Source organism: Pezoporus wallicus, unplaced genomic scaffold (genome assembly GCF_028554395.1).
Source record: "Pezoporus wallicus isolate ANWC-B61680 ecotype Strahan unplaced genomic scaffold, APGP_CSIRO_Pwel_v1 contig_229, whole genome shotgun sequence".
Lineage (NCBI taxonomy): Eukaryota > Metazoa > Chordata > Aves > Psittaciformes > Psittacidae > Pezoporus > Pezoporus wallicus.
The window spans coordinates 3,364,535-3,390,038 of record NW_026638360.1 but is presented as its reverse complement, the minus strand read 5'-3'; the positions used below and the strand labels follow the sequence as shown (position 1 = coordinate 3,390,038).

Here is a 25,504-nt window from a genome sequence, read left to right as displayed (position 1 = left end):
GAATTTGGATCAAGATACCTGCTGATCCCTTTATGTTAGCCATTATTGCCTAACCAACCTTCATTCCATGTGACTGATGCTGCTTGTTCTCCAGCCTCTCTGGCTGCTGTCTGACAAAAGCCAAATCCCAGTGTGTCTAAGAGCGGCTGCTTAGGCACCTCTTGATATAAGTGATTTAACTCTGGCTAAATTGGTGGTCTGTGCTGCAAGGGAGCACAAATGCTAATACTTTTGTTTAACTTGGGTCTTCCTGGGTGTTCAGTGCTTGCTTTATTATTGAATCAGCCACTCTGATCACAGCTGGGCACAAGTATTTGGGGACTGCTTTGCCAGACGAAGAAAGGAAAAGCTCCCCTTTCTTAACCTTCACCCTGCAGTGTTAGATTTCCCTTTTCTCTAGGCCTGAGCTGCATGTTTATGTTCTTCTCCTAAACAAATACTACTTAAAACTTTTCTTTGGAGAGCTCTGACTGTAGTATCTGGTGCTAGTCTAGATAAATGACTTGGTGGAGGGTTGATTTATATTCACTTTGGTGTCTGGAGATGAGGTGGTATCGATATGCTAAGCAGATGTGATCATGTATAGCATCTATGCAAATGCACCTTGGTCAAATCCTACCACTGTCCCTTCTTCTCTGGAATATAGTGAAGTTCTGAAGGCAAGGCAGCCCCAGAAGCACAGGTGTGGTATGCAGTCACCAGCAGCTGGTTTGGCTTTTCTCATAACACACTGACTCTTTCCCTTTCTCTGCTTGTAGTCACTGCAGATGGACAAGATGGGTGAGGCATACAGTGAAATTGGAATGAAGGGTGAGGTAAGTCCTACTTTCCTTCCTAATGGAAGACTGGGATGAAAAATTCTTCATTCCTGCTCCCTTACAGAGCAGTAGCCCTGGCTGCATGTATCTGCCTCACACAACAAAGTCCTTGTGTTGCACAGCACTTACAGGCACAGCTGTGAGTAGTTACCTATTTCCTGTAGTAACCACTACGTTTGATGCAGCAGTAACTAAGACATGTAGCCATAGCACTGAGCTGCCACAAACCAAGGTGGAGATCAGATAGTAAGCTTGGTTCCATTGGCATTAGAACACAGCCCATACTCCGGCAGTGTCCCCAGGTGCATTGAATAATGTCAAGGGAAACCATGTCAACTTTTGGACAGAATACTTCTAACAGCTGCCCCATCTGAAGAGGCAGAGGGTATGAGATGGGTGAGGAACAGTTGAAGGAAATGTCTGGTTTCAAGCAGTAAAACATCTGTGGCCAAGCAACTCATAGTAGTTGAGCATGTTCCTCCAGAGACATTCAGAGCTAGAGGTTCATTGTTTCCCCTCTGGCTATTGAGGCTGGCCTGAATGGTAGGCACAGCTAATCATTTGCAACCTCCTCCTTGTGCATGTTTTCAAGCAGGTAATGGGGAAAACATTCTCCTTCCACCTACACTGTCCAGTGTTTAAGAAGGAACACATTGGTTAAGTCTCAGGCTAGCAGCAAATAGCTAGTTTTAGCTCTGTGCACAAACTGCTGGGGGAGGGAAGCTTGTGTTGAAAACCAACCATCTGGAGACATTGCTTATGGCAAAACGAAAAATTGATGTGACCTGCACAGGTTCTATTTTATGTCAGTGTTTTATACATAAACTTGCATTTACCCCTGAAAAACATAAAAGGTCCATTTCAAAAATGAAGTCTAGTGATGAGAAATGCTTAAGTAACACTGACATTTAATGCCATCTCCTTTTTCTATTTTAAAGCCTCTGTGCCACAGCCAAGCTCATCTTATGAGCCATGGGTTACGAAGTTACACCATGTTTTTATGACTTTTTCTATTACTGAGGGGACGGGATCACCAGAACCCTTGCCTCATTTTGGTTGTGTGATCATTTAACAGGCTGCTGCAGTTTCAATTGTGGCAGGCACTGCTCCTTGCCCTGTGCTCATGATGTGGTCAGTGCTGTGCTACAGCCAAGGGCTTGATGTGCCAGAGTCCAGCCAGGGGCTGAGCTTGGCTGTCATTGTCCTCACCTGGACCACAACTTAGCCACCTTGCTTGTCAGCTCCCAGTACTCCTGGGAATGCAGCAGCAAGTGGGCTCAAGGAGAAGGTTTTTCTTTGTACCTGCCTGGTCTGAGTGACCTTGTTTCTGTGTGTGACTTGTACCATGCCAGTCCCAGTACCTGTTCTATTGAATCCTGGATGACTTTGTCCTCAGACAGTCTTATCTGTGGTTCCTTTGAACATCTGAAGAGTTTATAAGATGTGTGCTCGTGAATTTACTTACTAATGTCTGTCTAATAGAAGGCAGATTCCCTCAGACAACAGCTGACATACAGCAACTCAAAAATACAGCCCCATTTCTTTCAGGTGTGCCTTCAGTTCGTAAAACAAGTGGCTATATGAATGCTGCCAGATCTCCATACATAGAGTAATTCAAATAGCAGCATTATAAGAGTATGACAGTAAAATATGTCAGAAAACAAAATAATTTCCTTTTACTTCCAATCCTTGCTATTTTCTCCTTCACAGCCCTTGCAGTGTGTTTGGGCTGGTCCAGACTTTGCAGGTGCTTCACCTCCTGTGCAGAGGAGTGTCCAGGCCAAGCACAGCTCATAGTGACCCTCACTATGGGATGGCAGCAGGCAGGGGTTTCTTTCCTTTTGTGTAACTGGGAAAGCACCTATAAATCTATGCTGCTTTTTTCTGTCCCAAAGCAGCAGAGACGGCGAGGCAAAGGGAATGATGGCGTCTACCAGGTAGGTAACAACATCCAGCAACTGCTCCCCTCATCTGTCCTCATGGCTTAATTGCAGCCTGTAGTTACAGATCTAACAGCACTCCTATAGGTGCATGAGGAGGCAGAGCTTTCAGTGCACCTTTCTGAGGATAGTTACTCAGATTCAGGGCAAAGGCCCACACTACTGGCAGTTTGGTAAAGCACCTGTATGTTCTAAATACAAGTGGCAGGAACACTTGTTTAGCTGCTGTTAGGAACCATTTCCACATGGAGAACAACCTTTTGACTGCAGCAGGTGACACGTAACTTTTCTGCTTCTAATTGTTTAATGCTGTACATGGAAACCTTCAGGTTGCCGAACAGCAGTCACAGGCTGAGCCATGGAAGCTTTGAGCTATCTCAGTCACATACAGAGCACACGTGGGTCAGCACTCCCAGTACCTTGGTGCCTTGGCAGGGTTCAGTGGTGCACACAACTCACTGAGGGCAAGGAGTCTGTCAATAAGGCCTTATTTTGACTGCCAGGCATTAATTGTTCCAAAATGCATTTTACTTTCTGTAGAAGCCTGTACATTGCCACTCACATTTCAAAATGACAAAATCAAATATATATAAAAATCTGCTTCTGATGCAGCACATGCCAGGAAGTTTTCCTGTAACATGGCATATTTGTAGCTAACGGCACCTGTCTTCAAAACCTGCCTACTGTGATAGTAACAGGCAGCCGATAAGCAGCACTGTCTCATCCATGTCCCCATATGCCACTAAACACTCACAGCAGAGGAGTGAAGGCTAGCTAGAAGTTTTATTAGTAGTTTTATTACCTGTCTTACTTGCTCTTGGAAGCCCCTGTTACCTCTGCACTTCTGGCAGCCTCCTGGGCTGATGTGACCTGCAGCTCTGCTACATCTGCTGCCACCATGCTCTTGCAGGAGTTGGTTCCACAGCAGCAACATGGATCTGTAACCTGTGTGCTAACACTCACTTCACCACCACCAAAGCAGGCTAGCAGGAGTAAACTGCTGCATCGCAGGAAGGGCTGTGAGGGGATGCTTCTTGTGAGTCACAGGGATCTGAAGCCCTGCTGCCAACTTACCCAGAATTGCACCTGACTTCCCTTCCAAATTAAAGAGAAGAAGTCCAGAGAACAAAGCTCATGATTTGGTAGTTGTTTAGTTAGCAAAGTTCACTCTAGCTTCAGTTAGCTCTTAATAGTCAATTACATGCAAATAAAATGTACTCTTAAGGTCTGCATAACGTGTTAGGGTGAGTTGCTGTAGTCAATATGCTCACAACAGTTACTCAGGATGTGTCCTGCCTTCGGTTAACTGATGGCTGTTGACACCATACAAAGACTAAGGAGTCACTCATGAGTAAAAACCTCTGCAGGAAAAAAAAAAAATTAGCATTATGCTACTGTGTCCCAGCCACCCCGTTTCTGACCAGTCAGCTAGGAAAGGGAAGCGGTCGATGTGCACCTTACCTGTTTCTTCTCTTTTTCAGGGACTCAGTACAGCAACTAAGGACACGTATGATGCTCTTCAGATGCAGCCTTTACCCCGCCGCTAAGTGGGAGTCACAGAGGGGTGGGCAGAGTGCAAGATGCCCACCTGCTTTGGGGAGAGGAGGGGGACAGCCTTTTCCATCCACAGTAAGCACTGTGTGTTTTCTCAGTGCAACAACCTACTGGTTGGTGCAGAGAGAGTATGGCTAGGCTTGGTCAGTCCCTTCTCCCTTTCCTCCTGAACCACGTAACCACAGGCTTTAGCTAGTAAAATGTACATACCTTTAAAGTTGATTCCAGTAACAGTGGTTATTAGGCTGATTTTTGAGAGATTCATGCTGTGGGACCAGCCCACACCTACTAAACACAGCTGTTTCCATAGCTCTCACCTTCCAGGAGTATCAAGATGTGTAATTACAGTTTCAGTGCATTTAAAGAACTTGTAAAGATAGGTCCATAGTTATTTCCTGTAGTATTTATCTTAAGCCTATTTGACACAGGCCAGCTAAACTTCTTGCTTCAAATCTACCTTTTAAAAACTGCATCAGTGGAAGACAACTTTTTTAACCGTAAAAAGCGAGGCAGTGTTGCTGTAGTGAAGGACAGCAGCTGAATGGCAGCTTTGCAACGTGAAGAAAACACACTAAGCTCCAAGAAAACATCTAGCACTGGCATTGCCACTCATCTGGGACTTGGAGCGAAACAGGAGCCAGATACTCTGCATAAAAGACTTCCCAGAATGCAGAAGATCCCTTGTTACAACAAAGCCAGGAGAACAGACCTGTATAAAGACAGTAATATTAGAAAAGTCAGGAAAACTCACCCTGGAGAATCCCATTTGGCTGAAGGGCTTTACCTATCACTGCAGACCAGGTTCCCCTTGCAAGGATTGGGCTGGGAACTGTCATGTCAAAACCAGCCCCAAATTATCACTTCCAGCCAACCAAAACTGTACAAAAGCCACTGTAAATGCAGTTTCCAAACCAGTCCATCACCAACTTACCTCTAAAAGCACTGCAGCTGTCATTCCAAAGCGATACCGGTTCAATCATGTATTTTTGAGGAATTAATAAAGTTTGTCAAAGACCTGGCTGTGTGCAGGTGTGGTGGAGAGCTGTGGGAAAGGTACAAGCTATGATAACGCTGCTACTGACTTAATGATGTTCTTGATGCAAGAATGAAGAGTACTGAAAATAGCTTTCTTTTTTTAAATGGCAACAACCATATTTGCAAGATGTAGAGGTCACGAGTTTTGGCAGTCATAAAATACCAACCACTGAACAATGGGGAAGAAATTCAAAGGTTATTTCCCCCTCACCTCCCTATAAGCTCTTTATATATAAATGGAACTCGCATCAAGCAGCATCTAGTGGTTGTTTTGGGGACACTCACGGTAGGCATGAGCTGAGTCTTCTCTCTGCCTTCAGGAAGGAACTGAAGCTGGTTTTCTTTTAGGAGAGGAATTGATAACACAGAAGTACAACAGACACTTCAAGTGGTGTGCAAAGAAACCAGGGCTCTTCTCTGGTTTGACAAGACCCAAGAGCATGACTGAACAATGTGCTGCCCAGTTTGATGCACTGGGAGAAGTGGACTTAGCTTTCCTTCCCCCAGCAAAGTTAAAAAAAATACAAACAAGTGCATGTATGTTAAAACACTTGGAAAATGGTTTAATGATGTTTACAACAGAAATGAACTGTACAATTACAGTAAGTTTAATATATATAAAAAATTACAGCAGACAAATGCATCTACACAAAATCTACCTTTTCATTCTGATTTACTGTAATCTACACAATCTCTCAATACCTACAGCTATCTGTAGGCAACCACTGGGAAAATAATAATAAAGCACATCTTTATAAAGAGACAGCATTTTGCCTTCCCTCTCACCACTAGTGCGATCAGCAAGGTTTTGAAATGTGTGGGACTCCTATTTCAGTCTCAAGAAGGGCTTGGGTTGCGCTTGGGGATGGGTACTCACACATGGCCCTCCATTTCAACTGTTCTGCTGACCTGACACCCATAGATGCAATGTAAGAGGAAGGGCAAGCAAAAGAAACCCTCCCAGCCAGTGTAAGCAGCTGCACAGAACAGTGAAACCATCAAGTCCCAAAGTTTGTCTTAAGCAGAAACAAAGCAAAAAGGGACTGCCTAGGTGTTACAGGCACTCACAGATCCTTGCGTCTCTGGAAACCCTTACTGGCTTTAGAAGAATGGGCTTGGTTTTCCACTCTCTATTCCTTGTGCAGAGGGTCAGTTTACAAACTAATGTATTAAATACTGGTTTTATAAATCAAAAATCTAAGCTACTTCTTCTTTGGCCCATCCCTCAAACAGTGAAAACCCCTTTCCGCTTAGAAAGACCCTCAGGTCAATGGAGAAAACAAAAGAACATGCTGTCTCTTTAAAAAGAAAGAAAGAACCCCAGTTGGGAGTGGCCATCAGTGAAAATGTGATCCAAATTGGTGGTCTGGTGGAAATTCCTCATGGAATATTATGTACAGTTTAAAAACTCTTAGTTGTTGTATTTATTTATTTATGAACACCTAGGCAGTGAAAACTGTTAATACATACATAGACACACCCAAAACATACAAAAATACTATTATTTCAAACTACTAAGAATAGGACAAGTTCAGTTTTCTCCATGCTATGACTTTAAGAGCATTACACTGAAACAAACAAGAATTTAAACAACAATTCTTTAATATCCCAGAAATATACCAAAATATACATCTAAGCTTTGGAATTACTGAGGTTAGACTAATGCAAGTGCTGGGTAATTGTACTTAATACACAAGTCTAAGGTTCTGCAGGAAAGAAATTATCTTTGGTATCTGCATCAGGCTAATAATATTAACATTTGGATTTTGCTTTGGGATAGAGCTTGTATGACCCTAGAACCAAACACCCCCCAATCAACTGAGATTAAAAAGATCCATGTAAAAAGTTCCTCCATTTGCACCCCCCCCCAAAAGTTAAAAAGTCATAGGCATCTACCTAGCATAAAAGGTTGAGAAATACAATGCATAGTTGCACAGTGGTGCTGCAAAAAGAAAAGAAATCTAGAAAAAAGGAACTAGAGGAGAAATTAAAAGCTGCTTTTCCTTCTTTCAGGGATTTCTCACACAGGACAGCCTCTTCCAAGCAATGACAGGGGGAAGGGGGGAAGCTCAGAAGTGCACCTCAGCGTGTATTAATCAACATCACCCAGCCCCCAGAGGGTTAAAGCACCCAGCAGAGCAGCCAATCCTGCACCCAAGTCTTCAGCTCCTCAACCCACCTGTGAAGCCCAAGGCTGCACTCTCCCAGCACCTGGGTCCATGAATTTGCGTCCAGGGCATTCTGGAGGCTGGCCCAGGGCAGCATCCCCTCACCTGGGGTAGCCCCTGGCCAGAACTCAGAGACCATTGCCCCAGCCAGGCCCAGCCTCACAGGTGGGCTTGGTGCCGAAGACGCCCTTTGTCTTTGGTTTGTTTGTTTGTTTTGAGTTTATACAATCATTAGGAAATCTTTGGTTTTGGCTGGAAATTTTAAAAGAACAGAACAAAACAAAACAAAGAAACCTCCCCCTCCCGACTTATAGCAGCCTCCGTGACCTGACAAAGCTTCTCTTTCCCATGGGGGTAGGGAAACTACATTCAGATAAAGATGGATCAGGTTAAGGATGCAGCTTCTGGCCAGGTTGGGGAGCAGGGAAAGGAATACAGGATTGTCAAATAATAAAGAAGAAAATTAAACATTTTTCTTTTTCCTTTGTTTTTTTGTTTTTGTTTTTTTTTTTTGGTCACGTTAAAAAGTGAGTAGCATGTACACAGCACTGGGCTGAGCACGCCTCCAAGCCCTGGAGCTCAGTGCAGCCCCGCTGCCCCAGCATGGGAAAGGCAGCGCGGGCAGCCTTTTTCTGCGGACAGTGGAGGGAAGAGGGTGGCTATTCACAGACTAATCAGGAGGACCCCTTGTAACCAAAGGAAATAAAGATACGATTGCAATTTGCCCTCACTTTGCAGTAGCTTTTAAGCAGCAACATTCAGAGGCGTTAGGGGGTCACTCCTCAGGTTGCAGGTCACGGGGTGCTATAGGCCAGAGTTCTGTGTTAATCAAAGGAGGGACGGCAGACTTGGCAACTCTGTAGGGTTTGGAGAAAGTTAAAGCAAGTTACCCAGTTACGAGTTAGAAATGAGGTATACGACAGCTCCTGTACCTGTGGCGGATAAACACCCCACACCTATTCACACCTAGCCTTAGATACTACCACAGAGGAAGGAAATGGAACAATAGCACCGGTGGGAATGAAGCAGCTACCACTGCCCAGGTCCTTCCCATAGATGGCTGGCATGCAAGGCACCCGTGGGGACCAGAGCTGCTCCAGACCCTGCAAACCACCCGCTGGCAGCTCTGCAGCTATCCCTTCCCTTCCTGCTTCACACGGAGGCCCATGCTGACTCTCCAGAACTTGCAGGGAGTGGCGCTGATCTCCAAGTCGTTCGCATTGCGCTTTCCCCTCAGACTCACTCAGGTGCAGGAAGCACCAGGGTCACAGAGGCCGACACGTGGAGAGTTGAATGGGGGAAGAACTAATGGGTTTGTCTCAACTGCCCTGTTCTCAGGACAGTGTCACGGGTGCTCTCACTCAAGGGGGTTGTGCAATCTGCATGGTTTGCCCCTTGGCATGCCATTGCCATGGTCTTGGGATTCCTTCTGTTTTAATCATTTCAGATTTCTAGAGCACTGCAACATGCCAGCTTCATCTGCACAGAACACTACCACATTCAGGGAACAGGGCTTAAGTAGCTGCTGCTATACAATTCAGCAAAGGCAGTACAAATCCTGAAGTGGGGCCTACAACAGATGAGAGAATTTGGGGAGGAAAGGGGATGCTAACGTGATAAATTAAGTATCTCCTGGTTTTATGTAAAGCTCTGCCAGTGAATATACACCAGCAGACCGACACAGCTTTAAGACAGATCAACTTTTTGTTCTGAGCTACTTAACAATGTCCTGATTGGTAGAGAGATGAAATAAGGCAGAGGGGGTATGTTCCAGTTCTGGGGCTGAGCCTCAGCAGCACTAAGGAACGCCAAAGGGTATCATCTTCCCTCGCCTCCCACAAGCTGTTTCATTTCCTTCCTCAGATTTGTTTTCCTTAAAGCACACTTTGTTTTCCACTTCTTTTGTTCCAAGTGCTCTTTTCTTTGAGAAGTCATTTCTTCAAAATCCCTACTACCTATCTATAAATCTAACTAGCTCTTTGAAAAGTCACACAATATTAATACCACTTTTACATAATGTCAGAACAACAATTCTATTAGTAAAGCTTTCAGTGAAGTTCTGCAACCCGACTGGTGTCCGGAGGAAGAGTAGCTGGACAACCCACCTCTCCCCCTTCCTTCCTCCCTTTCTTCACAAGAGCTCACTGATAAAACAACCCAGCCCAACAGCACGATACATGAACATGTACAAGGCTACTTTGGGGAGCAAAGAAAGGAATCTTCAAGGTCCCTCCCATAAGAGAAAGACCATATACAAAAGCTTTTGAACAGACTCTGACCTTGGACTACACTGCTTCCACATTTGAAGGAAAGAAACAGTTTTCCCTGACTATATCCCAACATCAGCCTCAGACCTGCAGCACTGGGCAAGTCCCCATACCATTTGTCACCACAGAGCCATAGCAACTCTGCGCAGCAAAGGCGGGAGCACCCACAAGAAACAAGGTCCTTACAGGAAGGGACACTGACCCAAAGCTCAAAACCACCCCACCCAGCTTTTCCTCTTACCCGCTCTGAGAACAGCAGAGCTGACAACTTATCAGTGCCTTTGGTTCCCTATGAGGCCACTGGCAATTTGCCCGCCCTAGTCTAGTTGAGCTCCTTTGGAAACCCACCTCTCCTGACCAACACACACAGCCAGGCGCACACATGCACCTGCACACACATCCATGCACACCCCTCCCTTCTCCTCCCATTCCATCCACTTTGAAGGGAAATGAGAAGGGAGCCTTGGAGTCCAGATTGAGGGGGCTGCAACGCCCTCCCAAGGCAATAACCACTCGCTCTTCTGCTACTCCCATGGCAACATCAAGACATACGCCAGGAAAAGGACCCACTCCCTCGCCAACAATTGGCTCAAAACTCCTCTCCAACGTCTGTGTCAGTATTTCCACCCTTTCTGGCATACCAGCCAAGTGTTAGGAGCAGGTTAGCTTTCACTTCTCAGTTTGGTTTTTTCTTTCATATTTTTTGGTCTAGACAGGATTAGCATTGCTATTAGAAAAAGGAAGTGTTTAAGTTTTCCACCTATTATCAAGCACTACAAGCCCTACATTCAGTAACAAGACAAAGGGGATAAAAGGAACCTGTTTCACTTTTGCTCTCCCAGATAGATTAAGATGCGACAACCATTCTTCTCCCTCCCCAAAGTCAAACGCAACGGATCCAGTTCGGCTCTGGAGCAACTTAACTAACTGAAATGGATTTACACCACCTAGGTTGATTTTAACCCAGTACAGCCATCTTCTTTCCCCTGAGCCTCCCAGATACGCATTGCCTCATCTTTAGATCCCAGAAAAGGGCAAGGAAAGGCCAAGAGGGAGGGAAGTGTGCGCACACTCGAAACGACCCTGAACAGCAACCCAATCAGTAACCTGCATGCCACCACGTGCTGCGCTGCAGATTAGACCACAGATAAACCAACCAAACGACAATCCCAAACGCAGGAGCGACAAAATGTTTCCTTTGGCAAGACAGATACAAGGAAAAAAATTCAGGAGCAAACATTTTCCTTCTAACACAGTCAACCCCCTTCTCTGCCCCCAACATCCACCCACACCCACCCGACCCTATAGAGTTGTAACCTATAAACAGGATCTCAAATACATACAGCATAATCATGTTTATCAATCATAAACATCAGTTCAGCTAAATTCTACAGCTAGAATTATCTCCACTATTTATAAAGTTTGCTTTTCTCTTCTGATTTTTTCAGTTTAAAACCAGTTCTGCGACAATGCTAAGCTATGTTGAGGTATTTTATGAAGGTGCCAGAAGCAAACTGCTACCCACAGGTATTGTTCTCAGAGCTTTGTGGTGCTACCTTTTGCTGAGGGAAGATGGGGGAAGGAACAAGGAGCAAGAGAGGAAAGAGTAAGTGAGGGAGGGAGCCCAGATAATTCCAGTTACAGACAGTTCTTAGCAGTGTATCATTGCCAGAGCTAAGAGCAGCCCCAAGACAAAGCCCAGTAGTTGCTTTGGTTTTAGGAATATGGTCAGAAGAGGAGTACGCGATACGTTCTACATGCTGACCTTATTTGTCAACTCAACTAAAAGGTGTCTTTTCTCCCACAGTTAAACAATTTGTAATTCCAGTGCAATCTTCCTAACACTCTCCTAACAGCATCCCACTGAGGTAAAAGCTCAGAGCATGAATGTCCTGGGATCTTATGAAGATAGGTAAGCTGAACAAATACCACGTTCTTTTTCATGCATTACTCTTGTGTGTTTGTCTGTGAAGATATGCAAGTATGGGAATCACTTCATCGTTCCCAAAGCACTGCAACTACTTACTATGGCATACTGACAATACTATGTCAGTATGCACTGACATACAGGGAACCAGGTATGTTTCAGATCACGGAGCCAAAGATATGAACATTTTAAGAAATTGCAAACTGTAAGTGAATAACTTTACAACAAAGCCTCCTCTGTCAAAAATCTTTATGGTATTTAGGGGTCTCCCCGCCGGAATGAAGAGAAGGACTCATGAGTAGCAACAGGAGTGAGATTTAATGACTGAAAAGGGTAAAATCTCTGCAAGGTATACATCTTGAATTCTGTATTGCTACGGTATTCTGGAAAGGAAGGAAGAAGTAAGAGGTATTGGTTGCAAAAATACAAAGGAATTTGAGTGGGCTATGTGAGGACGGACAGCCATAAACCCAGTGGGGGCAGCAGGCCAGCTTACTCCTTTGGTACAACACTCCATCCTAGGTAACAGTCAGGGGTATATCCAACAGCTATATCCAGGCCCTGTGGATAAACACCAGTGAGCCATTTCAGGCAGAACAGGAACAGGGTAATAGTGACTCTTAATAAAGTTAATGTGGCAATAAATAGATGTGCATTTTAAACTTCTTGTTTAAAACCAGTATCATTGAAAGTTTGGACTGCCTGTCCTAAAATACTCTAATGAACATGAGAAGCTACTTGACTCTCTCAGGTGATTTTGTAAAGTAAATTTTTATCTAAGAAAATATCAATTGACATTTAAGATAAGTCAGATGTTGTTTCGGCTTAGTATCTCTGGTATGGTTCCAGCTGTAACAGGTTCTCCTCTATTTGTAACAAAGACAGAATTTCTCTTTTAAAGAATGCTGCTCTGTAGGAATGTGAACACAGTTAAGGAATTAACTCTGCTGTCTCCTTCAGTAACTCAACTGAAGAAACATGTGCTGAGGAAAAGCACACAACAAGGCTTACACAGGTTGATATTTAAACATTAAAATGAATCATAACATTGTTAGAGTTCCAAGAGAAGTAAAAAACCCAACCAAACAAAATTTCCTATTACACAACTGTAGGCATGGATGCACATGGAGAACTGTCTCCAACATATTTTGGTTACAGCCATTCTCTTATTGCCCCCTGAGCAAAACTGGTTCTTTCTATGCTTTTTTTAAGGAATTAATTATCCTGAAAGATTTTGGCAAGATACCAAAAGATCAGAAGTATCAAATCTTTGTCTACATTTAATTCTCACTGTTAAGTGTGTAAAATTAAAATAGGAAAAGGGGTAAAGGCAGTGCATTGTTCTTGCTCAACTTAAACGCTATCATACTATGAGAGAACTTGTATGTAAGATCAGCAGACAGCTTCTTTGCTCAGTGTTGGCATCTCCCTGATTCACTTAGAAGGTGCAAAAATCATAAAGCATAGCTCCAAATGCATCAGGAGCTATACTGTTTCCACTGAAAACCTCTTTGTCAGCCTGTTCATTTAAAGAGAAAATGAAAATCCGAAGCTTCTGATGTCCTAAAAGGTCTACAATTTGAGCCATCAGAATATATGTCTTCCTCTTAATGTTCTAGCATTTTAGTTTTCTCTTACAAGATAACCTCACTAGCACTCAAACCAAAGTATTGAGCAACAGCAGCAGCACATTCCTACATGAAGATCTGACTAACTTCTGAGCATGTTCTCCTTGCTGGTTCAGCCAAACACAGATTTCCCATTCATGGTAAAATGTCCTTTTCAATCCAATTTCACTTGCGTTTCAGTAACTATTTACTGAAGCCAGAGGATCTTGAGAAGGAGCAGAGCAATGATGTGTCATCATAAGTTGCTCACAAGTTAGCCTATGGGCGGGGAAAAAAAAATACTCTCATAAATGAGGTACTTGTGCATGTAAGAAGCATGGTACCTCCCTAACAACTGAGTGCATGAACACAGGCACCATTTCAGAGGAAAATTATAAAAATGTGCTTAGACTAACACTGCACTCTAACTCGGAAACAAAATAAATCCTCTTAAGGAGATAAAATAGACAGATGTTGTGACTCTTGTAAGCAGCTCTATCTGTGTGGACTTCCTACGAGCTCTTCATGAATCATTCTACAGTGACTACAGAGAGTGTGTTCTGAGGAGACCAAGTAGCAAAAGTTTGCTAAAGCCAAACTGGAATCCATTTTCTTAACACCAGGAAGAATTTTATCACCAGCTTACAACAACCTCATCCTGAAGCCATTTCCTAAATTGTTCTTGAACTTCAGGTCGTATCAGTATTTGTGTCCCTGTAAATCTCTCGCTTTTTGAGCTAACTGTCCTTGGCTATACATAGAGTTTTTCACCTTCTCTTTATGCTTTCAGGTATGAAAGGCAACCCATACATCTTTAAATATGGAGACATGGAACTTTGAAAAAGAGATGCTATTATCCTTTTCTAACATGCTATGGAATTCCTTTTGATCGTATTTACTAGGTCTATATGCAATTGTTATTGCCTCTTTTCAGATGCATCAATATCAGCGCAATTATGACTTAACACCCCCCCCCCCGTTAAATTCTAGTACATGATCTCATATTCCTTTCATGCTCTGAACAAGCATATGTGCTCTACCTAGGCAGATGTACATCCACTGACAATTTGATTTCACCTACACACTGGAGGCAGCCAACATCCATGACACAAAACACTGCTAGGGTTGAAAAGCAGGCTCCAGGAGTCAATCATTGGGATGTTTTAGGATAACGAATAAGAGGACACTGGTAACAGACACCACAAAATACGTGCTGTTGGGTATTATGTCAGCTTCTGCAAGCAATACCAAACACTTCCTGGACATGTGGTAACTCTGAGCTTCCAGTTTCTCTCAGAAAAAGACTTGCTAAGAAATATCCTGGAATCTGGGCCCCAGAGAGGCTGACAGGGTAGAGAGGAGGAGGGTAAGGGAGGAGGGTAAGGGGGGAGGGTAAGGGGGTATAAGGTGCTCACACCAAAGCCATGTGACCAATGCAAAGGTAGTCAGGAAAAAAAGCAGATTTTTATAATAAATAAACCATCCAAGCTGCATTAGTGTTCCAGATATGTATTCAACAAGACCCTCTCCCAGTCACAAATCAGCAAGAATGGGACATGAAAACTCATTCAGACAGCTAATGGCACAGTCTCTCTGAACTGTGGAGAGGATTTTCCACTGATTTAAGGCCCACCTTTCTTTGTGTTTCCTACATATACCCAAGGATCATGCCCCTCACCCCACCACAAAACCCTCAGGGAGTCGAGGATACATCAGGGAAAAGACCAGTAGCATCCTCCCTGCACAAAAAACGTTCCCTGATAAATGGCATTTTTGTACAGGCATGAAAGTGGGAACTTTCAGTCAGGAATGAACATTTCTCCATCCTCTTACTGAACTCAAGTCCCAGGGACTTGCATTCCTTTGGTAGAAACTGTGGTCTGTGCTATGGCCTTCAGACCAACATAGCTGGCACCAGCATCAACTCTTCCACTTCTTCCCTACCTCCCTGAAGCTTGCTATTTATTACTCTGGGACATTTCCATTTCTGAGGATTATTCCTAGCCCTAAAAGTCTCCTGCACAGCCTGAAGTCATAAAACAAAAAGATTTATCCATACTGGTGGGATGAGGGTGGGACCTGTTGGATTAACAATCCCCTGACATTGCCATTCTATTTACACATCAAACAAAAGAAAACAAATTAAAATCCAGTTAAGAGTCTGTCCCAAGGATAACAGAAATTACCAACCAACCAAAAAAAAAAAAAAAATTAAAAACAAGCAGCAACTTTTTATAAAATTAATAAAAACAGACAAATGAAAAAGAAATTGTCAGTAGCATCTATCGCCTCTCTGCATCTGAACTGCACTTACACAAACTAGTCCATTAGTACAGCAGCTTGCTAGAAATTGACTTTGGTTCAAGCTTAGTTTTAAAAAAATAAAACATAAAAATAATCAAAAACACATTAGAAACGGTGGACGGACATTTGTTAGCCTCCCTGCTTGCAGTTCACTAGTTTTGAAGTTTTAGGGATAATTGGTTTAAATATTCAGTAAAACAGGAAGGTGGAGAGTTAGAGATGAACAGAGCAAAACCATGGTGGGGGGGAAGGTAAGGGGTTCTGCCACTTGAGTGCAAACACAAATCTCACATGCTGAGGTCACAAACCAAAGCATATGTAAAGTTTAAAGTTGCTGCCTTCTGGATCTTGGATAAGAAGCTCCAGGATCCCCCTGAATCATCAACAAAATGAACATAGCTGCATCTGCTCATTATTTTAGGACACTCTGGTGACAAAAGAGGGTGGGGGAAAGGGACTCTTCTAATACCCTCGTTAGCTAAAAGTAGTTTAGTTTTATACATATGGCAGAAACCTTTAAATCTTAAACCTTAAATCCATCAGGAAAGTTCAAAGTGAACTGCATTGCAGTGATCCAGTCTTCTCTTTAAAATTTATTTTTTTTTTTGGTTCAGGTACTGGACTGTATATTTAAGAATATACAGCTCTAACTTCAGTACAGTTCATTACTCTTCCTCATCTATGTAAATACCACTTGCCACGTGGATCAGAATCAACCTTGAAAAGACAGTTACAGTGGCAGGCAAACCCTGAGGCTCTGGGTCAGAGATGCTTACTGCCATTTTTACATTACTAGCAGCATCACAGCTCAGACACTACACGAGATCACCCAGGTATGTGCAAAGCCCCAGAATCAGTTTGATTGTGTTGGCATCAATGATGGTAGCTTCTGTTCTCATATTGTTGTGTTTTGTAGCCAGATCACTTTTTTACTAGAAAGTTTTTTCTAAATGCAATGTTGGAAGCATCAGAATTAACAGAAAAGTAATATTGATATGAACAAAGAGTATCTGACCTCTTAAAGTCCTATTCCAATTCAGCTAGAGGGAGTCTAGGGCTGTAAATGCTGCTTTACGTGCTACCAATTAGTTTGGGTAACGGCTTTTAAATATTCGTGTACATTCTTAACAGCAAGATCAAATCAACAGAACAGAAGAGCCATTGGTATGCCACACAATCTAGACTTAGGAGGTCAAATCCTATGCTCTGGCATAAAAAGGACCCATGCACACAAAGCTAAGTGCAGAATTTGTCCATTTTGTCTAAGTACTTGAGGGAAAGAAAACAGCAGTTCAGAACTAATTCCTACCTTTGCTTAAAAAGCATACACCAGACTGGAAGTTTGCACACAATAAGCTCTACTGCCACACCGATCTTCCTGCAACAATAATGAACAGAAATTTTTTCTGACCCCTACAAGTAACAATTAGACAAATTCAGAGATGAGGAAACTGCTCAGAACGTTCCCAGAAGATGAGGACAGAAAGTCTATTTGTGCTCCATTCTTCCTCTCCGCCCTCCCACCCTCCCCCTGTTGTGTGGGAGCTCACTGAATATAATCCAGGAGCAAAAGACAAACGCGTCCAAACTATATATATAAAAATAATAATAATAATAATAATCATAATAATAATAATAGAGATACACCAGTAATACAGGCCTGCCTAAATTGTACCAGTTAAGAAAGGAACCCCCAACACAATTGATACGATTATAAACACCTTGTATGACATACTGGCCTGTACAACAGACCTATAAAATGATAATTAAAAAAGAAAGATATTTAGACCAAAAAGAAGCAGGAAATCCCCTTCCTATGTTTGAGTTGATAACCCACCTTAACTTGTCATTGTGACTGCTGGAAATGATAAGTAGTCCTTTCACTTTTTTTGTGTTTTTTTTTGTTTGTTTGTTTTTTGATTTGGGGTGCTTTTTTTGGGTTTTTTGTTTGTTTGGTTTTTTTGGTTTTTTTTTGGTTTTTTTTTTTTTTTACATTTTTGGTTAGAAAGTTCTCCGATCCATGAAGCGATCCTGAAAAGACAGTGTTTATTATAAAATTAGGCAAATGTCTGTCTCAGCTTTAAATCCTTCCTGTTTTGCTTTTGGTTTTTATTATCTTTTCCTTCTCTCCCTTGTCCCCAGCAACACGGTGAGAGGATGCTCATCACATTTTCAGTTTATAAACCCTGCTGGCAGCCAATCCCACCTCACAGTGAAACAGGCTGCTGGCAGCACAGCTCAGCCCGGCTCACTGTGCCTTGGAGGCAGTAGTGGTGGTGGATGTGGCCCCACTCGCAGAGGCCACTGTGAGGAGAGAGTTCTGGATGGACTCCGCTGAGGTGGAGGTGGCGTGAAGGCTGGCGACTGGTCCAGAGGCCCCTGCGGAGGCTGCAGCTGCAGAGACCAAGCTAACTGGATTGCTGGTGAGCAGAGAAAGGTTCTGAGGGTTCAGGAATAGAGGGGCAGTTACGATGTTAGGAGTACCTCCAGCATTGGCAAACACCAAGTTTCCAGTTGCATCCAGTGATGTTATTGGAAGAGAGCCACCAGATGCAAGAGCTAGAAAAAGGAAAATGAACAGTAAGCAATAATGCAAAATGTGCATAAAAAGTGCCAAAAAGTAACTGGTCTCTGCATTTTCCTTTCTCTGATACGCGTGCTCTCTACAACCCTAATGACAGTCATCTCATTGTAGGTTGTTAAAAAACATCTCTTTAAGAAGAGTGGACAAGACACCTTGCAGATACTAAAATGCTTTTGCCATCTGGTCCTAAGCTAATTCCATCATGTCTTTCTTCAGATCTTTAAGTGCAATAGTGGTCCGTTTCCTGCCAAGGAAAAACTGTACGTTCAGGCAACCTGTACTGGAAAGCATTGAGGTGAGTGTTCACAATGGAATGACAGCTATCACAAGATGAAGAAGGTCATATAACCCTGAACATAACATTTTAAATGCCAATATACAACCTCTGTTACAACTTACTTTCACAGGTCTACAGGGTTCAGTTTGTCTTAGATTATGATCTCCTAAATTTACCTGTGACACTACAAAATGGTTCTTTCTTGTACTCTGGAAACAAGATTTGATAAGCTGGTTTAGATGTTATTTGAATATGTAGGTTACCTAACTCTTTAGGTACTTGCACTATCTGCTTTTACAGATCACAAACCATGAACTGAGAACAACTCTTGCTGTGTGGCACTTCCAAAGTAAATCTTTCTCCTCTTAATGAGAATGATGGATTTAAAGTTATACATAAGGACTTTAGGAAGTAGGTTGTTTGTTGTGGGCTCTTTTTAAATACAAACGAGGACAAGAATTCAAGGTCAAGTCTTGCTCAGAACTGCCCTCCTAACAGACCTCAACACAACACAAGTCTTCTCAAGCTTATGCTAGAAGACCTATAAAAAGCAGATCTCTAACCTACTGTAAATGCATGCCAAAGAGAGAAAAATAACAAAATTAATTCCAGATCACATTCAGTATCTTAAAATGCCTTGTGTAAATCACTACAAGATCATACACAGTTCTAATCCCCACTATGAAGCTGTACCTGCTCTTATCTCTGTGATACATAAAATGTATTTGCACATTTGAATTTTGCAAAACCTTTATTCCTAAAACATTCATGTCGACTGCTGAGGAGTCAATATTCATTTCTGATAGGAAAAACAAAGCTTGTAAACTGAAATTGTATGACCGAGATGCATTACTGACCTTGAATAGTTGCCAGTGTACTGTTGCTCATCAGGGCCGGGCTGAGAGCACCACCTAATGTCCCTGGATTGAGACTGAGTAAGGCACCTCTGCAAGAAGCAAAATTGATGGAGAAACAAAGACAAAAGGAAGGAGTGTTACTTTTAAGGAAAGGCTGTCACTTTTCAGAAGTACACCATTGTGTTTTCTTAAAAGAAAAAGGGGGGGGGGGGGGGGAGGGAGGAGGGACAGAGATAAAGGGCTAACTTTAGTTCATTTTACTTTTTCATTCATTATGCCTTGAGTAGATGGTACCTTTCAGATGTGTGGTTAGTGTTAGTGACATGGCACTGCAAATACAAGACTTGTATTGACTGTTGCTGTAAAACATTCTCATATTTTGGGGAAACTGCCACTCATTAGAGAGCTATCATCATCTCCCAAATTCAGGTAAGAAAGATGTAAATCAAAAGGAATTAAAGAAACAGAGTCACCTCTCAGAGCAACATTTTTAAAACTAAAACTTCAACAACGCAGCATCGTGCATCTTTTACAGCTTCTTGCTCACAGTAAAGAAATGAGCACAGAGGTGGGAAGTGGGCCTAGACTAGCTCTCCACTTTACAATTAGTAGAACAGAATCTATGACTCAGTGGTAAGTTGCACCTCTTAAGCTCTGCAGTGGGATGGATGACTTATCAAATAACAACATTGCTGCAACACAGCTTTTCCACCTGTAAAATGAAAACAGTATTTGTGTACATTGATAGGAATGGCCAATGACTGTCTGTAAGTAAACCTTCAGAATCTGAGATAAATGACACTAGAATCACTGAGTGAGCCACCAGGAAATAGTGATACATAAAAGCAATTTATCCCTCTTCTGTCATCTCATCTAAAAGAGCATGAAAAATTCATCCTTACCCAGTTGCAAACTGTGAGGATGCCATCAAGCCTGGGTTTAGTCCTGCTGCAGCAGCCATGGCAGCAAGACTTGCATTTGTAGGCAACTGTGCAGCTCCTTGTAATGCAGCTGCTGCTGCTGTTTGCAACCCTGATGCCGTTACCATCACCTGGCTTGTCCCAAGAGGGGAGGACAAGGGAGTGGAGGTTGTCTGTGTTGTGCTGGTCTCACTGGCACTGGATGCCTCTGAAGCGGAGGCTGAGGCAGAAGGGGAAGGACTCAGTGAAGGCGATGTCACTGCTGAAGAAGCTGGAGGTGCTGTTGAAATCACTGTTGCTGTGTTGTTGGAGATGGTTTCTGATGTCCCTAGAAGATTGATTCTGGTTAGATCAGTACAGAACAGATTATGACTGAACAGAAACTACCACCCACCTGAGCTGAACTGCACATCCAACTGAAAGGGAGACAAACATATTTCTGTAGGACCAAGAAGCACCAAGAGTCCAAATGAGAAGCTGAGACTACAGCGAAACGACACTTCCCCAGCAGTAGGGCTGAGGAGCTCTAGATGCTTACAACTGAATACAGCAAATGTCATTTCAGCATCACCTTTGGTTTTATTCCCAGAAAAGTCAACTAAATGATCACAAGTGTCCTGGGATACCAGTGACTAATACTGAATGAACTTCTGAAGAGTCTAAAAGGTAAAAATGGTAGAGGTTAATGTGGGGACAAGAGAGATCAGCCCTTACCTGTGACTGAAAGACTAGTTACAGCAGGACTGGTCAGAGGGAGCACAGGATTGACAGTCAGGGTTGTAGCTGCACTGCTAGTCACAAGGCTTGGTGTGGTTGCCACCTGGAAGTCGAAAAAGAATACAACTGCTCAACCATTAAAAGACAAAAAGAGCTCACTACTAGAATTCTTTTTTACCCATCCTCAACCGAGGAAGTTATCAAGGAAAACTATCAGGGAAAACACCGCATCCCATTACTTTATCATTCAGTGGACCAACCATAGTACCTTCTGTAATTACCAGCAGTATCTTTACTCTTAATCATTCAGTATTTGAAGGGAGATACATCCATTACGTCTAGGCTGCCTGAGGACTGCAATTTAGCCCTCCCTCTTGTTCTGCCCTCCCTCAAAGACAGCACCTTGTTTTAACAGAGTCACTCTCCTAGAAATACAAAACTTATTATTTCTGCATGGGTTTTATCTTTGTTTAAACATCCTTCCAGCTCCAAACCCCTTTCTTTGATAAAATTATTTAAATGCCCCAGTGTTAACAAAGGTATTTAGGGTCATGTTTTCACATGGGTAAGCAGAATAATATCTCACTTTTACTCAACCAAACTATAAGCTCTACTTTGATAAGTTTCCTTGTGCCAGAGGAAGGATCTCTGAATTTTAAAATATCTAAATGACATTAGTTGATTTTACTTCTGGACAGATTACAAGAAATCTACAATAAACTGAAGACACTAGAGATTCAAAAAAAAACCACAAACAAACAAACATACAAAAAAAAAACCCACAAAAGATTTAAAGCTGGAGAAACTAGCTTATGAAGAAAAACAAAATAAAAGGCTTGAAAGTACTTCTTATGGACATGAAATGGTGTCCAATAGCAATAATTGAAGGCTGTTATACATCAATGAGAGAAATGAATCCTTTAGAATTGCCCAAGAGAACATAGCCAAGGATTTAGGCTGAAACGTTCCTCTTTCTCCTCTCTTACTTGAAGCTTATTACCAGAGAACTCTCTCATGCTGCATATGCTTATAGACAGTTAAATGTTTCACGCATTTTAAACAAGACTGGGGCAACTGGGACAGACCTAAAAGTTTTCTGCCCATCTCAAACAGTGTATGAAAGAGCTAGACATATATAACACTTACCACTAATGCAGCCAAGGCATTGCATCTGTCATCAGAATCATAGAATAGTTAGGGTTGGAAAGGACCTTAAGATCATCAAGTTCCAACCACCCTGCCATGGGCAGGGACACCTCACACTAAACCGTATCACCCAAGGCTCTGTCCAACGTGGCCTTGAACAACGCCAGGGATGGAGCATTCACAACTTACCAGGGTAACCCATTCCAGTGCCTCACCACCCTTACAGTAAAGAACTTCTTCCTTATATCCAGTCTCAACTTCCCCTGTTTGAGTTTGAACCTGTTACTCCCTGTCCTATCACTACAGTCCCTGACGAAGGGTCCCTCCCCAGCATCCTTATAAGCCCCTTTCAGATACTGGGAGGCTGCTATGAGGTCTCCACGCAGCCTTCTCTTCTCCAGGCCAAACAGCCCCAACTTTCTCAGCCTGTCTTCATATGGGAGGTGCTCCAGTCCCCTGATCATCCTGGCCCTCCTCTGGACTTGTTCCAACAGTTCCATGTACTTTTTATGTTGAGGACACCAGAACTGCACACAATATTCCAAGTGAGGTCTCACGAGAGCAGAGTAGAGGGGCAGGATCACCTCCTTTGACACGTCACCAAAATGATTTAATGAAGTACTGGAAGATACTAGCTACTACAGTGATGAGGGTGAAATAAAACACTACAAAAGTACAGCTACAGGCTACATAAAATCCATCACATACCTGTTAGCATAGCTACTATGAAACCTAATAGCTACTGTTTCTATTTATGAAAACAGACCTCCATGGACATTGGTAGCAAAGGAGGTGAAGGAACCTTGATGCATGTATTTTGTTACTCTTATTTTCATGAAGTTTGTGTTTACCTGAGGCAAATACAAGTGTGGGAAATAAATTCAGTATGTGAAAGGAGACTATAGGGATGCTGGGGATGGACTATTCGTTAGGGACTGTAGTGACAGGACAAAGGGTAACAGGTTCAAACTTAAACAGGGGAAGTTGAGACTGGATATAACGAGTAAGTTCTTTACTGTAAGGGTGGTGAGGCACTGGAATGGGTTGCCCTGGTAAGTTGTGAATGCTCCATCCTTGGAGGTGTTCAAGGCCACGTTGGACAGAGCCTTGGGTGATATGGCTTAGTGTGAGGTGTCCCTGCCCATGGCAGGGGCATTGGAACTAGATGATCTTAAGGTCCTTTCCAACCCTAACTATTCTATGATTAGCTAAATTGTTCCTTTGTTCCAAGTCTTTTTTTATACAAATCATTCCTGACTAAAAGCGACAACAGTATCATTGGATTTGCGTGACTTAAGTCTCCAAATGACATGTTTTACTGCTGCTCATCTACTTATCAGAGCAGCCAAAATACGAGGGAAAGGGTAGAGCTGTTGAGCGTTTATTACTACAATTTTACAAAAGATGTTTGGGCGAGAGAAAAAGTCCAGATACAAACTGGAGTTCCTATCTTGTATATGCTCAAAACAATAACCCCAAATGCAAATTGGCTACCCAGAATACTTACTCACAAGCTGACTAAATTAAACACCCAAACTGACGGCCCAACTACTGCCTGATTTGTAAGCATTATCTCTCTCAGTAAGCAAGTAGGATGCTTAAAATGCTGGTAAAATATGCATTTGTGAGAACAAGTCTGGTGTACACAGAAGGCATAGCACGTGCAATTCCCACAGTGACCACAGTAGAATATCTCTTCCAGTGATCTTTGCCAGCACAGTTTCTTGATTCTTACCAGTGAGGTTGGGCAAGGGAAAATTGCTTTGATGGGCGAGCTGCTGGTTCCACCACTGCTGGGTGGGTTGATCCTTTTCTCCTTCTGGCGCCGGTTACAGAACCAAACGCGGATCACCTCCTTCTCCATGTTTAGCTGGTCAGCTATCATGGTGATCTCATCCGAGGTAGGCTTTTGGTTCTGAGAAAAGGGAACGGCATTTGAAAAGCTGTGAAATTATATTCTGAAGTTTTACATTAAATAGCTACTTCTTCACTAGGCAGAAATATAGATTGGTCATTTATACCCTGAATCTGGTCAGTGGTACAGTAGAGATGGATCATAATAGATACTTCTGCCCTCCATCTTCTTAGTTACAGGAACATTTCTACCAACAGGCAGCTGTGTTCCTCAGAGATGGGTGATGAAGACTAAGCTCACATGCTTCTTTTTGAAAGAAAGGATCTGACTTGTGAACTAATCCTTCAAGGAATTCTAGACCTTGATAAGGAAATCTTTCAGCATCTCTCAAAAAGGAATACAAGGGATTGACTATAGCAATAGCCAAATGAACCCCAATTTGTCTAGACCTATAATGAAAGACAGGGAGATTGAATGGGCTACTTACAGAGGTTATCTGTCCATATAGCTACACAAAGTGCCAAACAAGAGTAACCTAAGGCCAGCTAAAAACCTCACATTATGTATGCTGGGACTGTCACACCATTTATCCATCCCCAGAGAGGGTAATCTGTTTTTCTTCTTTTTGATGTGCTGAATATCAGTCTTAGATCTATGGCTCAGAACCTTGGAATACGAAATCATGAAGTCAGCAAACTGCAAAAACTAATGAGGCATTTTGAGAAGTTCTGTGTTCTTCTGGTTGTTTGATTGTTTGGGTTTTTTTTTAATGAATCAGGCACTAATGTGTGTTTCTCGCCACATCCTCTGTATCCGCCCTGCTTAGTACAAGCACTTTTCTAAATAGCACAGTAATGGGTTCGCTCTAATAGATACGATTGTTAAGCAAAGTTTCTTCATTTCTATATAGGCTGAGCAGTGCAACAGGATCACTGACCTCCAGGAAACTCTTCTCTAAGGCCACACGTATGTTGGTCTCTATGCTGGTGCGTTTCTTCCTCCTACGGTTTAAGCCTTCACTCCCCAGCCCTGGAGAATTCAGGGCACTTGGGCTGGAGAGAGTTGAATCAGATGAGAGGTTTTCTGAAAAAAGAAAGTAACATAAATCACAAGATTTTATTTTATGCAGTGCATCTAATACGAATGTACTTCACCTGTGCAAGGCTGTTAAAACCCATTCTGTACCTATTTCAGATATACAGAAATTTCTGAAGATCATGTGCATTAATCCCCTTACTTAGAAATTACAACACATACTTAAAAGCTACAAGTAAGCCCAGAGGGCACGCTCTGCTCCTGTATGCTATCAGCATACCTTTTGTAATACCTATACAAAGTTTGCCTCTCTTATCTCACCCTACACTCATTCACTGAAAGCCATAGTTTAAAGAAAAAAAAGCAGAAACTGATATCCATGAGCCACAGAAGTAAGTCACAGGCAATTACAAAAAAATCTGAGCAGCCTGAAGTTTCTTCTACCCACTCTGCAATACGCTACAGGAAGAGGAAATTCATAGCCAGCTTCACA

General features: G+C 42.6%; 2 protein-coding genes across 7 annotated transcripts in view; one reads left to right on the top strand and one right to left on the bottom strand.

Moving 5' to 3' along the window:
• CD247 (CD247 molecule) overlaps window positions 1-5,328 on the top strand; it is a 52,792-nt gene extending 47,464 nt beyond the window's left edge. Inside the window, 3 exon segments of the mRNA XM_057410557.1 lie at window positions 759-815; window positions 2,714-2,755; window positions 4,240-5,328. Of these exon segments, the coding sequence (XP_057266540.1) occupies window positions 759-815; window positions 2,714-2,755; window positions 4,240-4,305 (165 nt within the window). The 3' untranslated portion in view covers window positions 4,306-5,328.
• A 12,324-nt stretch (window positions 5,329-17,652) lies between these two features.
• POU2F1 (POU class 2 homeobox 1) overlaps window positions 17,653-25,504 on the bottom strand; it is a 101,518-nt gene continuing 93,666 nt past the window's right edge. For all 6 annotated transcript variants that reach the window (XM_057410532.1, XM_057410533.1, XM_057410534.1 and 3 more), the window contains 6 exons: window positions 24,914-25,059; window positions 23,857-24,036; window positions 20,973-21,078; window positions 20,241-20,586; window positions 19,339-19,427; window positions 17,653-18,179 (listed from right to left, as the gene is read on the bottom strand). In XM_057410532.1, coding sequence (XP_057266515.1) covers window positions 17,869-18,179; window positions 19,339-19,427; window positions 20,241-20,586; window positions 20,973-21,078; window positions 23,857-24,036; window positions 24,914-25,059 — 1,178 coding nt within the window. In that variant the 3' untranslated portion in view covers window positions 17,653-17,868. The remainder of the gene's footprint in view (window positions 18,180-19,338; window positions 19,428-20,240; window positions 20,587-20,972; window positions 21,079-23,856; window positions 24,037-24,913; window positions 25,060-25,504) is intronic.